The following is a 13,430-nucleotide window of genomic DNA, read 5'->3' as shown; positions in this document are numbered from 1 at the left end:
CAGCAGGCGGACTCTCAACCACTGTGCCACCAGGGAAGCCCACGTTATTTTTTTAAATAACACATTCCATACATTATGCTAAGCTCTTTACATAGGTAAGATTGTTTACTCTTTACAGTGTAATCTGTACTCTTTGCAGATAAAGAAATTGAGTCACAGAAGGAAATAACTTGCCCAGTATCACACAGTAAGTGAAAGTGGAAGCTCATAGATTCAAATCTAGGTTTTTAATCCTAAAACCCTTCTTCTTAGACACTATTCCATACTTCCTGAAATATGCAAGGCACTTTCAAGAGGCAGTGAATATGGGAAATCATGAAATGTGGTCCTTGCATTTGAAGGACCTGTAGAACTGGTTGGGGAAATAGGATGTTTACATAAAGAGACAAATTATAACAACAAGAGGCAGCTGCTCTCATGATAGTCTCTGTGATCCCTCTGCCTTCATAACCTACTAGTCATTCTGCCCTTGCCAGTAGGGTCGTGGCCGGCAGCCAAAGTTTTTGCACGACTACAGCTGAAGCTGCCAAGTATTTACAACTCTTAATTCTTACTCTTAAAATCGTTTAAAAGGAATTTTATGTGTTTCAAGCTTATCAGATACTGTTTAATTTTTCCCACCTTTGTGTTTAAGGACCAGCTCCTTGTGAATTATGGAGACTTTGGTTTTTGTTTTGTTTTGTTTTGTTGAAATTTACTTTATTTTTATTTATTTTTGGCTGCGTTGGGTCTTCGTTGCTGCATGCGGGCTTTCTCTAGTTGCGGCGAGCGGGTCTACTCTTAGTTGTGGTGCGCGGGCTTCTCATTGCAGTGGCTTCTCTTGTTGTGGAGCATGGGCTCTAGGCACGCTGGCTTCAGTAGCTGTGGCACACGAGCTCAGTAGCTGTGGCACACGAGCTCAGTAGTTGTGGCACACAGGCTTAATTGCTCCGTGGCATGTGGGATCTTCCCGGACCAAGGCTCGAACCTGTGTCCCCTGCATTGGCAGGTGGATTCTTAACCACTGCGCCACCAGGGAAGCCCCAAGACTTTGTTTTTGATACAGACTTCTGAAGCTGTCCCCACATGTCTTCTTCACAGGGTCTGAAAGGGCCTAGGAATGTACTATCAGGCTTTTCAGGTGATCCTGATACCCAGCCAAGTTTGGAATCAGTGAATAATGACCGTAAATTAATGTTTACTTGATGACTCAGGGTCTTTTTATCTGTGCCTGTTATTAAACTACAAGTTCACTGCAGCCATAGCCAGTGCAAGTGATGGTCACCACTTCCCTGGGTCTCAATTTCCTCATGTGTAAAAGTAAAAATAAGTTGGATTACATGATCTCTAAAATCCTTTTTACTTCTAAAATTCTAATTCTTCAAAAAGGAGCTTTCCCAGGATGTTTACTAGAACATTGTTTCTTTCAAGAATGCCCCAGTTGTTATTTGCTTCTTTCTCAAAAAAGTGGAAAGACAAATGGATTTCTAAATAACTTTCAGAGGGCTGTAATACGAGGGCCTTCCCACAAATCTAATTATTAAGTTAGTACCTGAAACAGCTTTCTCAAGTGTGCCTTATCCAGATAAATAGTAATCTTCATCTTTCTCTTCATGAGCTTTGGTCTCATCTCTTAACATTCACAACATCATCTCTCGTTTCTCTGTAATCAACACAATATACAGCAGCACGCTCCTCGTTTCTTGCCCCTGAAGCTCACATGTACTACATGTTTATGGATGGCACATGAGGAAGCAGGCATGCATCAGTTTGTGCTATGGTAATTTGTAAAGCCTAAACATTCTTTTCCATCATGTAGCCATTGTTATTTTTTAAGGTTTCTTCTGACAGGATTCTAAACATAGTAATGTTAAAAACTGTCTTTAAACATGTTAAAGCCTTAAATAATGTCTATATAATATGTCATTTTAATTATTTCTTCTAGGAAATTTCATTTATAATATGTTCAAATTATGAACAGCTTCTAGTTGAATCAATAAAGGTAAAGTGGCAAACAGAGCATTTTAGGGAATTCCCTGGTGGTCCAGCTGTTAGGATCCGAGCTTCCACTGCAGGGGGCCTGGGTTGGATCCCTGGTCGGGGAACTAAGATCCTGCAAGCCATGCAGCGCAGCCAAAAAAAAAAAAAATCATTAAAAAAACCAGAGCATTTTAAGAATATATATTGTAAGGTATTAATATTCCTTTAATGGATAAGCTCTGCATCAGCCTGTTTATAGCTTTGACTTCCTGAGATAAAGTTCTGAAATGCAAACACAGTCAACCTATCTTTATAATGATTAAATCTTCAGGAACTTGATTCCTCACTACTTGCTAAAAAAGAATAATTCAGTTTCATCAGAACTATGAAAGTGCTCAGTGGTAAACAGAGCTTCATGAAAAAGTAAAACACTATTCCACAGCATCATAGATTGCTAACTGGTTTTCATCGTTTCATTCATCTCCATTTGTTCCCTGTCCACACTCCTCTCTACCCCCTACTTTCTCCCTCTCTCCTCTCTTTGTCCCCACAGAGGTTCTCACACACACACACACACACACACACACACACACACACACACACACATTTTCTTTTCCAAATGCATCCTTTAATGGGAAATCTTAAATATGAGACATTTAGCTATATAAGTAGCAAATCCATGCTTAGCAACAAGTTCTGGAAATAATTTGGCCAGATGTTCTTTTTGAGCCTTAATGACATCTAAATGTGAATTAATATTCCATCGATTCATCAAAATTTTCCAGTTCTCATTCATGTCAGATTCTACATATGCAGTGATCTTATGTTCCAGACAAACAAATAGAAATGTGATCTGACAAACTCACACACACACACACTCTCTCTCACACACACACACACACACACATAGATACATATAGAACTCTTGAAATAGGATAGCCACAGAATAGCATTTTTATATGTGTTCCCTCTACACCAGCTGCTTTCAACCAGAGACATTTTTACCTCTTAGGTGATACTTGGCAATGTTCGTAGACATTTTTGATTGTCACACTGGGCAGGGAGGTTGCTACTGGCATCCTGTGGGTAGAGTCAGGGGTGCTGCTAAACATCTTACAGTGAAAAAGCCCCCACAGAAAAGGGTTATCTGGCCCCAAATGTCGATAGTTCTGAGGTTGAGACACCCTGCTCTACACAGTGGTCTAAGGCATCAAATAAGGGGACAGCCAAACTCTTCATTCCATTCCCGGCAACTGACTAGAAAAGAAAGAGAAAAAACGCATACGTCCACAATTCCATTTAAATCTCTTTAACCAAAACTAGTTACATGGCTACACCACAAAGCTTTTATTTCCACCCTGAAACCTCTAAGCACTTTAGAAAGGAAAGACAGATCTAGTCCCTCTATTTTTAGTTTATAAGTGGTCTTGTATTCTCACTGTCCTATCCATCTCCCCACAGTGTGAGTGAAACGCTTTGCCAGATGGTGTAGGAAAGATTTTGATAATCCTTACCTCACCTATTCTGAAAATAAGTTTCTGCAGCTTCTGGCCCGATGTTTTGTGTATTTCACATATATTAAAAAGACAGTGTAGTTACATGTTTTAGTATAGCTTGTCTTGTTTTAAAAATTATATGAAGACAAATAGCAATCTGATATACAGCAGTAAGGTCTAGGTTTTTTGTTTCCATACAGGCATATTTTGCTGTATATTGATAGCTTATAGATGATAGTAGAACTTTATAGTTGGAGAGACCATGGAATTTAATTTCCCATTTTCTAATATCACAGTTCATCAAATATAAGATGCCATTAATTGTAAGATATGCTGTTACATTCTGTACCACTAAAAGAAAGTGTATGCCAATTGGAAATGACATGCCCCAATCATTAAGACACATCTCAGTTTGAGAGACATCAAAATGTGGAAAAGGTACATCTTAGAATTGATAAAATACATTATTTTGTACTACAATACCTTTTCCTCTTTCTGAGATAAAAGCCATGTGTCTTGTTATTCTATAAAAATCCTTCCACGATAACGTAATAAGGCATACACGTTGGAAAACACATAAGTGGTGAGAAAACCAGGTTAAGAAAGTAAACCAACATCTTATGTAATTCTAAGTTCCCTTTTAGGTTATAAGTGCACTGGGTACTTTGCTAACTGGACAGGATGTTTTTTTAATCCTGTTTTGTCTTATTCTAAATGGGGGAGAGTTACAAGAGGTATTATAATGAATAAAAATTAACTGGATTTCAATTAATTATAAGTATCAGTTAACTATAAAAGAGAAAGAGACTGCCTTCTTTAATAAAAAGGAAGGAAACTGTTTTTTGGAGAAAATGATCTTGGGGTCAGATCACATTTAAGCTAATCTCTGTTTTCTATAAATTCTACCTATAATGAAGGTAATAAAACTAGGTGACTCCTGTGATTGCTTTGAGGCACTATAATATCCTTTGGTGTAAAAGAGAAAGTCAGTCATGGTTCCTACACTAAGTTTGGTATTGTAGAAAATGGGGCTGGGGGGGTGGGTACCTGAGAAAGACTTTTAGCCAAGAGCATTAATTTTTTCCTAAACTGAAGAAGTATTTTATAGAACAGCCTATCCACCTAAATCTTTTCATAGGTCAAGTTTTAGGAAGAAAGACTTGTTAGATGAGTAAATGCCCAGCCAAAGTAGAAATTACACCAGAAAAGGTTTCTTGCTAAAACTTGAAAAACGAATAATACTAAAAGACCAGCAAAACAAGCCAATGTACGTATATGCCATAGCTGTGCTGGGCAAGAGCCTAATGATGCTGGTGTCTGCAAAGTCTCCGAAACATAGCCCCAAGACCGCTGAACTGCCTGTTTGCACATAGTGGTCATCAAGCTGCCAAAGTTATCAAAATTCCAATGTACTGTTTCAGTAATTCTGTTTAAATAACCCTGTGAACATCAATCCAGAACTGAATAGAGAAAACAAACAAGGCCCTAATGCTTCTGTACCAACCAAGTACAAATAACACCAACAGCATACTTCTTGGCATCCCAGTATACTACAATATAATCATAAAACACAGTGCATCTTGGAAAAAGGTAGCCTTAAAACCCTGAGCAGTGAACAACAAACTGCTGCTTTTATGAAGTTGAAAGTAAAATTTGACTTATCCAGCAATTGAGGCCATAAAATCAGTCTTGTGAGGCATGAGTTCTCTCCCCAGAGGGGAGGCCTAAACTCTTGTCATTTATTTAGCAGTCTTGAAATCCCATTTCAGCTTCCGAATGCGTGTTCTAGAAGGTGGCAAGATAATGCTGTACCACTGCTACACCACACTAAATAGCCTCCTTTGAAGTATTAACACCAACTACAGAGTTAAGTCAGAGACAGGTTGTTTTTAAACAGTAAGTAGGAGCTTCAGGATGCCTAAACATTGATTACCTTGGGGGAAATTACACAGGCCCTTGGTTTAGAGGCCCTTGGTTTAGAAATCTGTGAAACAGCTTCTTGTTGACTTTAAGTAAATTTCAGGTGATCTTTCAAGATCTAGAAACTCAGATCATGCTTATTCTTATTTTGAAATGGAGTTCTCATTTCCCTTAGTATATATACTTAATTCAGTGTACACCGAGAGGGCTTTCTCTAAATATCCTATGAGTAAATGACCATGATAAAGTTAAACACTGAACATATATGAACATGATCTGCATTTAAGTGAGGATACATTAACTGGTTTCAGCATAGCCATCGAAACTTCACAAGTTAAAGTGACACATTTAATTATGTACATAATCATAGACTTTTAGATTATAAGGAACCCAACAGGTCACCTAGTCCAGCCCCCTTTAATTTACAGATGAGGAAACAGGATTAGAAAGGCAACTGCTGCTGCCCATGGGAACACCATAGTCAAGGATGTGGTCCAGGCTGGGGTCAATGTCTCCTGTCTCCAAGGCCAGTATTTCCCCCATGATCCACTGTAATTACAAGCCTTCGCAATAATAGGAATGAAACTAAGTCATTATATAAATTATAAATTACTATAAATCATGTGACTTTAATACAACTAAAAGTGTTCAGTATTTAGGAAGACAGACGCTGTGACACAAAATATTTACTGAACTTCCTGTGTAATGACAGTTCTTCATTTAGTCTTTACAAAATCCCAAAGATACACTTTACTGTTCACAGCTTAAAGATGAAATAATTGAGACTCAAAAGCCTCAACAGCAGAAGTCCATGTAAAAACTCTGATCCATTACCCAGGTAGACAGCTCTGTCGTGTTCCTGTAGGTAACCTCTTCACCACTACCAGTACCCACAAGAGAGACAGGATATGTTTGGCCTAGAGCAAGATGGTCATTTCTCTAATACTATGTAAATTGCCATCTGCAGAGGTCTATACCAGAATCTCTGATGGAGGTGTGTGGGCACATGTTTGTGAAGGAGAGGGAAGTAACCCCTCAGGAGTCAGTGACTCAGTGACACCAATGTTAATTATGTAAGTTTCTAAAAAGGCGTTTCCACACTGTGGTGGAAAAATGCACATCTGACATTCATTTGGTGTCCTCTTCTTCTGCACGTTCCTCCCCCATCAATATCATTTCCACAAGGTACTGCATTTACGTGTATCAGTCCTGTTTCCAAAGCCTCATTGTTGCCCATTGGATAGGTCGCTTAAGAACTCATAGAACAAAGAGTTATAAAGGTATATGGATATCGCCAAGTCTCTTTCCACGTTTTAATTGTGCAGAAACTGATTTTCAGACAGGTAATACAGCCAGTCAGAGACAAAACTGGGACTTAGGGCAAAGTTCTGACTCAAGTCTAATACTCTTCTCTCTATACAACATACTTGATTATATGATTGGCCAAAAAAACAAGTGTCTGTCACTTATTTGGCCAAATATATTAATTATTTCAAGCCAATACCATGTTACATTTTTAATAACAAGGTGAAAACAAAATTGGTAATTAAGAGATAGCAGCATAGGGTAGTAGAAAGACAATACAAGCCTCATAGCTAGATAGATCTAAATTTAATTCACGCTCCCTAATTTACTAGCTGTGTTGCCCTGGGCAAGTTGCTCAACTTTCCTGAAGTTGTAACTACCTGAGAATACTAAGAACTACATGCAGTGGGATATTTATAAAACATCTGACACATAGTAGATGCTCAATATATATTGGTTCCCATTAATTCTAACCCACCACAAAAGAGCTGTGCCACTCTAGCAAATTCCTTTAGCCCTCTGGGTCTTAGTTTCCTCCACTGTACAATGAGAAGAGGAAAGAAACCAAATGAATTCCAAAATCCCTTACGGCTCATCAAGTAAGAATTCCCAAAGGTTCCTTTACCTGAATTTAAATTCAACAAACACTTAGGTACCTTATATTCATCCTAGGCACTAAACAGTTCCAACCACCACCAGGAATATGTCTATGATTTCATTAGAATGGACTCAAACTCCATGGTACTTTAAGTTCCACACAGAAAAATTAGTATACAAAAGCAAAGGACTTAACTTTGAAGAAAACTCTGCAAGGACATCACAAACATAATATGATAAATAAAAATAATTTAGAGTATACCTTAAATTGTTAGTCTCTCTTTTTTTTTTTGCTGGGATAGAAGATGAGAACTTAAGTGTTTATACTATAGGTCTATAACAAGACTCAGGAGCCATTTAGGTAAAGCACTAATGCCATTTTGGGGGGGGGGGAAGAGCAATAAACTTCTCTTCACATGTGAGTCTTATACTAGGCCTTAAAATTTAAGAAACCTGTGTCATTCTGAAGCAGAGGGGAATAAAATTTATTCTGAGAGGTGTTTTACAGTGATAAGCATTAATATAAGAAGGTAGTTGACCATGTTTTCCACATTACTTTTGAATTTCATATTTCAGATTTGAATTCTCTAAAAATAAAATATAATTTAAATCTTGAACCTTGTAAGTAAGACCTGGGGAAATATTAGCTGAAATAGTAACTGAAGTTAAATGAAAATCTTAACTACAAAGTTTATCCTCCTCTTCTCTTCCATGAGGAAATCATTAGCAAATTTTTTTATTACAGATAAGGCTTTTTGCAAATAACACTCTATAGATTCAAAATAGATTTAAAATCATGATTAGAGCCTAGTCATGGTTTCTCAGAAATTCATTTGGGGTTTACCTGTTACCATACCTGTACAATATTATTCACTTACGTTATAAAAGTTTAGAATACACATCTTAGGTGATAAAACATGAACAACATCAAAAACATTTGCCTTTTATGAGTATGAAGAGACAGAAAAGGCCCATTGAAATTTATATATATATATGGCATAATGTGTGATTCTTGGACAAGTCACTTCACCTTTCTTATCTGTTTCTTTATGAAACAGGAAGAACCATCTGATCTAAGATTTCTTCCAGTTCCTATAATTAACATCTGTGCGAATCCTCAATACAGTACTTGAGGAGCATGGGACATGGGGCAAAAGTACTCACAGGAGAGCACTTATTCTGCTCTTCATGCGTGCTGCTAGGAGGAGCCAGATTCTGTAGAGAGCCACACACTAAATGGCCTGGCTTCGTGCCTTGGCTAAAGAACACCATCGATGACTAGGAAGGCACTTAAAGAGACTCAGCCAGAGGAAACAATCTATTTTCTGAACATAGTCCAAAAATTAGATAGGGTCGTGTGAGCCTACACAACATGACCCCTGGTGTCTCAGCCTTTTATCTTGGCCTGCGGAAGGCCTGAGTTCATGTAGGTGACCTATGCTTTCTAAGCGTTATGAGAAATACTTCTGAAAATGAATGGTTCTCATCCCCAGTCTCACATCTGACCCTTGAAAATACATATATTTTTATGCAGCAGCTGCAATACATGCAGCACCCCTAGGACACCTTCATGAGACAGAGTTTAGCATAGTGGTTAAAAGTGTGAATCGAGCTCAAATCCCGACTCTACTGCTTAACTGTTGCGTGATCTTAGGAAAGAAGCTTAATCTCTCTGTGCTTCAGGTTCCTTTTCTGTAAAACGCGGAAACTAATAAAACCTAACTCAGGTTTGTTGTGAGGATTAATCAAGATAATACATGCAAAGCAGTTAGCACAGAGCCTAACATAAAGTATCAATATACGTTAGTAAGCTGGATGAATGGATAGATCAATCAATCGATTGATCAACTGATCTTTCAGTCCTGGGCCCTGGGACTCCCTGAAAAGGCTTATGCGAAGGCCAAAAGCAATTTTCTAGCAGTGAATGGCATCTGCAGATCTTTTCTGAGCAAATAATATAGCAAAGACTCAAAGCTGGGCTCAGCTTTTACTAATAGGATCCTGCAGAAATCAGGAGGAAATAAGATTATCCTTAAAGTAGGAAAGAGTTACGCTGGTTTAAGACAAGATCCTTTAAAGAGATAGACACACACAAAAAAACATTTAATATGGTCATACAGAATTAGAGAAAGGAGGTTACTTTTCATTTATACCTTCTCAAATGTTGCCAGCATTAAAAGCCACAGAATTTTATAACTCCCTAGAGACCATCTAGTTCAACTCCCTTACTTGATAGGTAAGTTGTTGAGGCCCAGAGAGATTAAGCAACTTTCTTGAGGTCATTCAGCAGTAAATAACAGTGCCAAGACAAATAAGCTTTCTGACTCCTCCCATTTGCCCACCCAGTACTCCCCCTGGTAACTTTCACCAGGTCATCATCCTGTCCTTGTTGTACCAAAAGGGCATTAAAACACACACGTTTCTCACTTTTGCCCAGTTTCCCAAAAAGTACAGAAGCAACCTCAACCCCCAAGACCTTCTTCCCATTGGGAATTGGGGAGGATACCAGTCAATCTGTGGCCTTCTCCCAGGCCTTCTTTGGAGTTTCTACTCTTTCCTTTCTGTTCCTCATGTTCACTCAACAGGGCTACTTCTAAAAGTCCCTCACCCCAAAAATCAGGCACGTCCCAGGGCACAAGTTACCACCTGCTAATCTGCAAATTCTCATGTTCCCACAAATGCTATACCTTGAGGCAGGAAATACAGAACTATTACTAAATTTTCTCTGAGCTCCCTGAGTGAATTCAGTGAGAACTGATCCCTCCCTCCCTAGGATAACTCAACCAGGTTCATTTATAAAGTGTGTGTATGTGAAGGGCCAGAGAACCCTTAGGTGTGCCTAACACAGAAAACAGGAGAAAGAGGGGACCAAGGAATGGGAGATGGGTTGAGGGAAGGAGGGAGACAAGTAGAAGGAGCGCACATGTCAAACTGCAAAGTATGGATCCTAGAGACAGCTGTGCTGCTGGGACTGACTCACTGCTGAAGGGACAGAACTGCCCAGGGGATTGCAGCGTTTTCATTAGGCGCTCTGGTAACTGACTAACAACAGACTGGCGCCTCAAACTACACACCAAACTACACACGTAGGAGGAAGTAGGTAGAGGCTATCCCGAAGTAGCGGAAATAACGAACTCTTTTCTTCCCACTCCCTTTCCTACTCTTGTGAGTTGGCTCGCCACTCTGTGTCTGGCTGGCATGCCCTGAGCTTGCCAGGGTGCAGTGCATCACCCCTGACCGGGAACTCCCCTCCCTCCTCTCCCGAGGGTTAGAGAGAAACATAGGGCATCCCTCAGCTCTACCAAGAGCTCCCGTCCCTTGCCCCTTGCAGGGGAACTGATTTGAGAGAAAAGCTTTTGCTGAATGTCTGAAGCTGACAAATGCGGGGCACTTCTTGTCCCTAAGCACTTGCGCCTGCGTGGGGTGTCCCTCAGCCTGGGGCTCTGCTTTGAAGGTGGGAGGCCTAAATGTCACAGCCACAGTGTTCCTTCCCCACATGCGCACCTACCCATGAACCCGGAAAGAAGGCTTTGCTTTTATCTTTTTTCCCTCCCTACCTGAATTCCGGGACCAGGTTAGGCTGCAACCCGTAGAAAGCAGCGGAGAGAGTGACCAACCACCCAGGCTTGTAACTGCCGTTCTCGCACTCCAGATAAGGCGGAGACCACTTGACGTGGCTCTTGTCCCCGCTAAGACCGTCCCTGCGCCGCCAGCTGTGGCCCAGGCCCCGGGGCCCCTGGTTGGAGCCGCGGCGGTGCAAGTGAGTCCTCCACTTGCGCCGGAGGCCGTGGAACCACTCGGTCTCCAGCGTGGCGTTGGCCAGGTGGTGTGCTGAGGAGGACAGGTCCTGGAGCAGGATGCGACTCTCCTCGCGCGTGGCCTGGAGGAAGACCTGCGGGGCTGGGGCGGACAGCGACTCGGTGCTGAAGGTGATGGCCGCCCGGGAGATGCTGGGCTCACCCTCCAGGAGGCTCCGCACCAGTGCCCGGTACCACTCCAGGTCGTCCTGCGAGTTCTGCTCCCGCGACTTATTGCTCTGCAGCATCATGTTGAGGAAGTTGGTGGCGTGTGTCAGCGTGTCCAGCGCCCCGTGCAAGGAGGGATGGGAGCTGGCTAGGGCAGGCGACTTCCCCGGCAGGCCCGCCAACTCGTAGCGGCTGGAGCAGTTGGCTCGCTTCAGCTGGTGGGAGTCCCCGGTGTAGAGGTAAGAGGCCACGTCCATGGGCACCTCCTCGGCGATTTTCTGCGCCAAGATGGTGCCGTCGGTGGAGCGGCTCCAGGGAGCTGAGGGGTCCGAGGCAGAGGCTCGAGCCGGCTGCTGGGCGTGCTGCTTCGCCCTCAGGGTCTTCTCTCGAGAGGAATCCGTCCGACTTGGAGGGTCGCGGCTGGCGCCGGCAGCTCCCAATCCCAGGTGAACGAGCAGGAGGCAGCAGAGTAAGGGGTTAGCCATGGCTCCCATCTGCCTCGCAGCAAGGAGAGGAGGTAACGGAGGGAGTTACTTTTTAAATTTTGGTCGTCAATCTATCAGCACTAAGACTTTTACTAGGAGTCTTCCCCCTTTTCAGCTGGCACCCAGTCCAAAAGGACTTTAAAATAGGGATGTTCTGAAATACGCGCGGCTGACTGAGCTACCGTCGCAGGAGATCAGATCACCTGTGGCAACGCTGGCTGCTCCTGCTCCACCATGGGTCTGCTCGGGATTGCGCACCTCGCAGCCTGGAGCCCAGCAGCTTACATCCCCTCTAGCCGCCGGCAGCTATAGTTGGCCTGCTTACGTCTTTCTGCTTAGCAGCTTCCACCGCCGCTCTCATTGAGGTGTGTTCAGGAGCTGCTGCTGCTGCTGCTGCTGCCGCCGCCGCGGCTGCCAAAGACACTGCTCCATCGTCTCGCCCGTGGCAGGTCGTTCCCGCCTCCCGGCTCAGGCTCCTCCTCGTCCGCTTCGCCCCGAGGCGCGGAGCGCGCGCGCCCAGACCCGCACCGCGAGCGCAGCAGCTAGGGTTTCTTTTAAGGCGTTTGTCTTTCCGGAACCACGAGGGCAAGGCAGCTGGTTAATTGGAGTCTTTAAGTTTGGCCACAAACCACACTCCTGCCTCTCCCTGCTCTCGGGAGGAAAGCCGGTTTAAAGAGGCGGCTTGGCCGCAACCAAACCCTTGTAGGGCGGCTTCAAGTCGTCTTGCGCCCTGTTTGGCCGGCTCCTCTGTCAATCAGCCGACTGCCGTTTGTTGGGCTGGTGCGGGAGCTGTCCAGTGCTGAACCCGAGGCGCAGGAGGAGGCGGTGGCGCGGGATGCAGCTTCGCTGAGTCCTTTCACCCGCTCGCGTTCCCTGATGACTCGGGAACCTGAGGGGGTGAGAGGTGGGGTGGGCGGAGTGAAGGGAGAAGCAGACGTGTGGTGGCTCAGAGCGAAGGAAACTTGGTCGTACCGAGGAGGAGGGTGTTGGCATTTGCATGCTTAGTTAAATCAGCCTTTCCTTTTGCCTGGTAAAGAGGGAGAAAGTAGTTTTCATTTGTGGCTTAAATCGGAGGGAAGGGACGTAGGATGGAGACGTGTCCTCCCGAGCATCTGCTCATTTTGGGCAAATTATCAAATCTTCTTCCTTGTTGTCGGTTAAAGAAATGATTAAACCCTACTTGCCGAGGTCTTAGCTATAAGGGAGTAATGGAGACATCTACCGGCTGAACTTTAAGGGAAAAATGCCGTATTAAAGGAACCTCTCTGCTTGAAAGGGATGAAGGGGAACCTGTGGAAGTGTAAGCAAGTGAATATGTGGAAGGGAGAGAATAAGTGCCGGGGCAGAACTCGGACTGTGAGAGAATGAGAATGAGTCTGTTGAATGGGAAGGGAAGCCATTCTGACTGGGAGTTCCTAGAATTAATGGATGTAAGAACTAAGACATCTGGTTAACTATAGGTTAGGATGTCCCAGCAGAAGAAGGAAGAGCTGAATAAGTATGCCAAGACCCCCCAGAATGATTGGAAAATCCCTTAACACAGTCTAATGGTTTTATTTGAAGCTTTAAGAGGGTCTTCTGACATTTTCATTCTGAAAATACTGATTAGTACTTTGGATAGGTATGGTTTTATGCACCTCCACCTTCCATATGCACCTCCACTTTCAAATTCCCCAAGAAAGACACAGGATAGAAAGTCTCAA

General features: G+C 42.9%; 1 protein-coding gene across 1 annotated transcript in view; it reads right to left on the bottom strand.

Annotated features, from left to right (window-relative positions):
• GPR158 (G protein-coupled receptor 158) overlaps positions 1-11,736 on the bottom strand; it is a gene marked incomplete at both ends in the record, with an annotated part of 322,105 nt that extends 310,369 nt beyond the window's left edge. Inside the window, one exon of the mRNA XM_082833639.1 lies at positions 10,835-11,736. Coding sequence (XP_082689765.1) covers positions 10,835-11,736 — 902 coding nt within the window. The remainder of the gene's footprint in view (positions 1-10,834) is intronic.
• Between the last annotated feature and the right edge of the window lie 1,694 nt (positions 11,737-13,430).

This window comes from Leucopleurus acutus (genome assembly GCF_964270905.1).
Source record: "Leucopleurus acutus genome assembly, chromosome: 1".
NCBI lineage: Eukaryota > Metazoa > Chordata > Mammalia > Artiodactyla > Delphinidae > Leucopleurus > Leucopleurus acutus.
The sequence above is the reverse complement of the archived record's forward strand: the minus strand, read 5'-3'. Positions and strand labels throughout refer to the sequence as shown.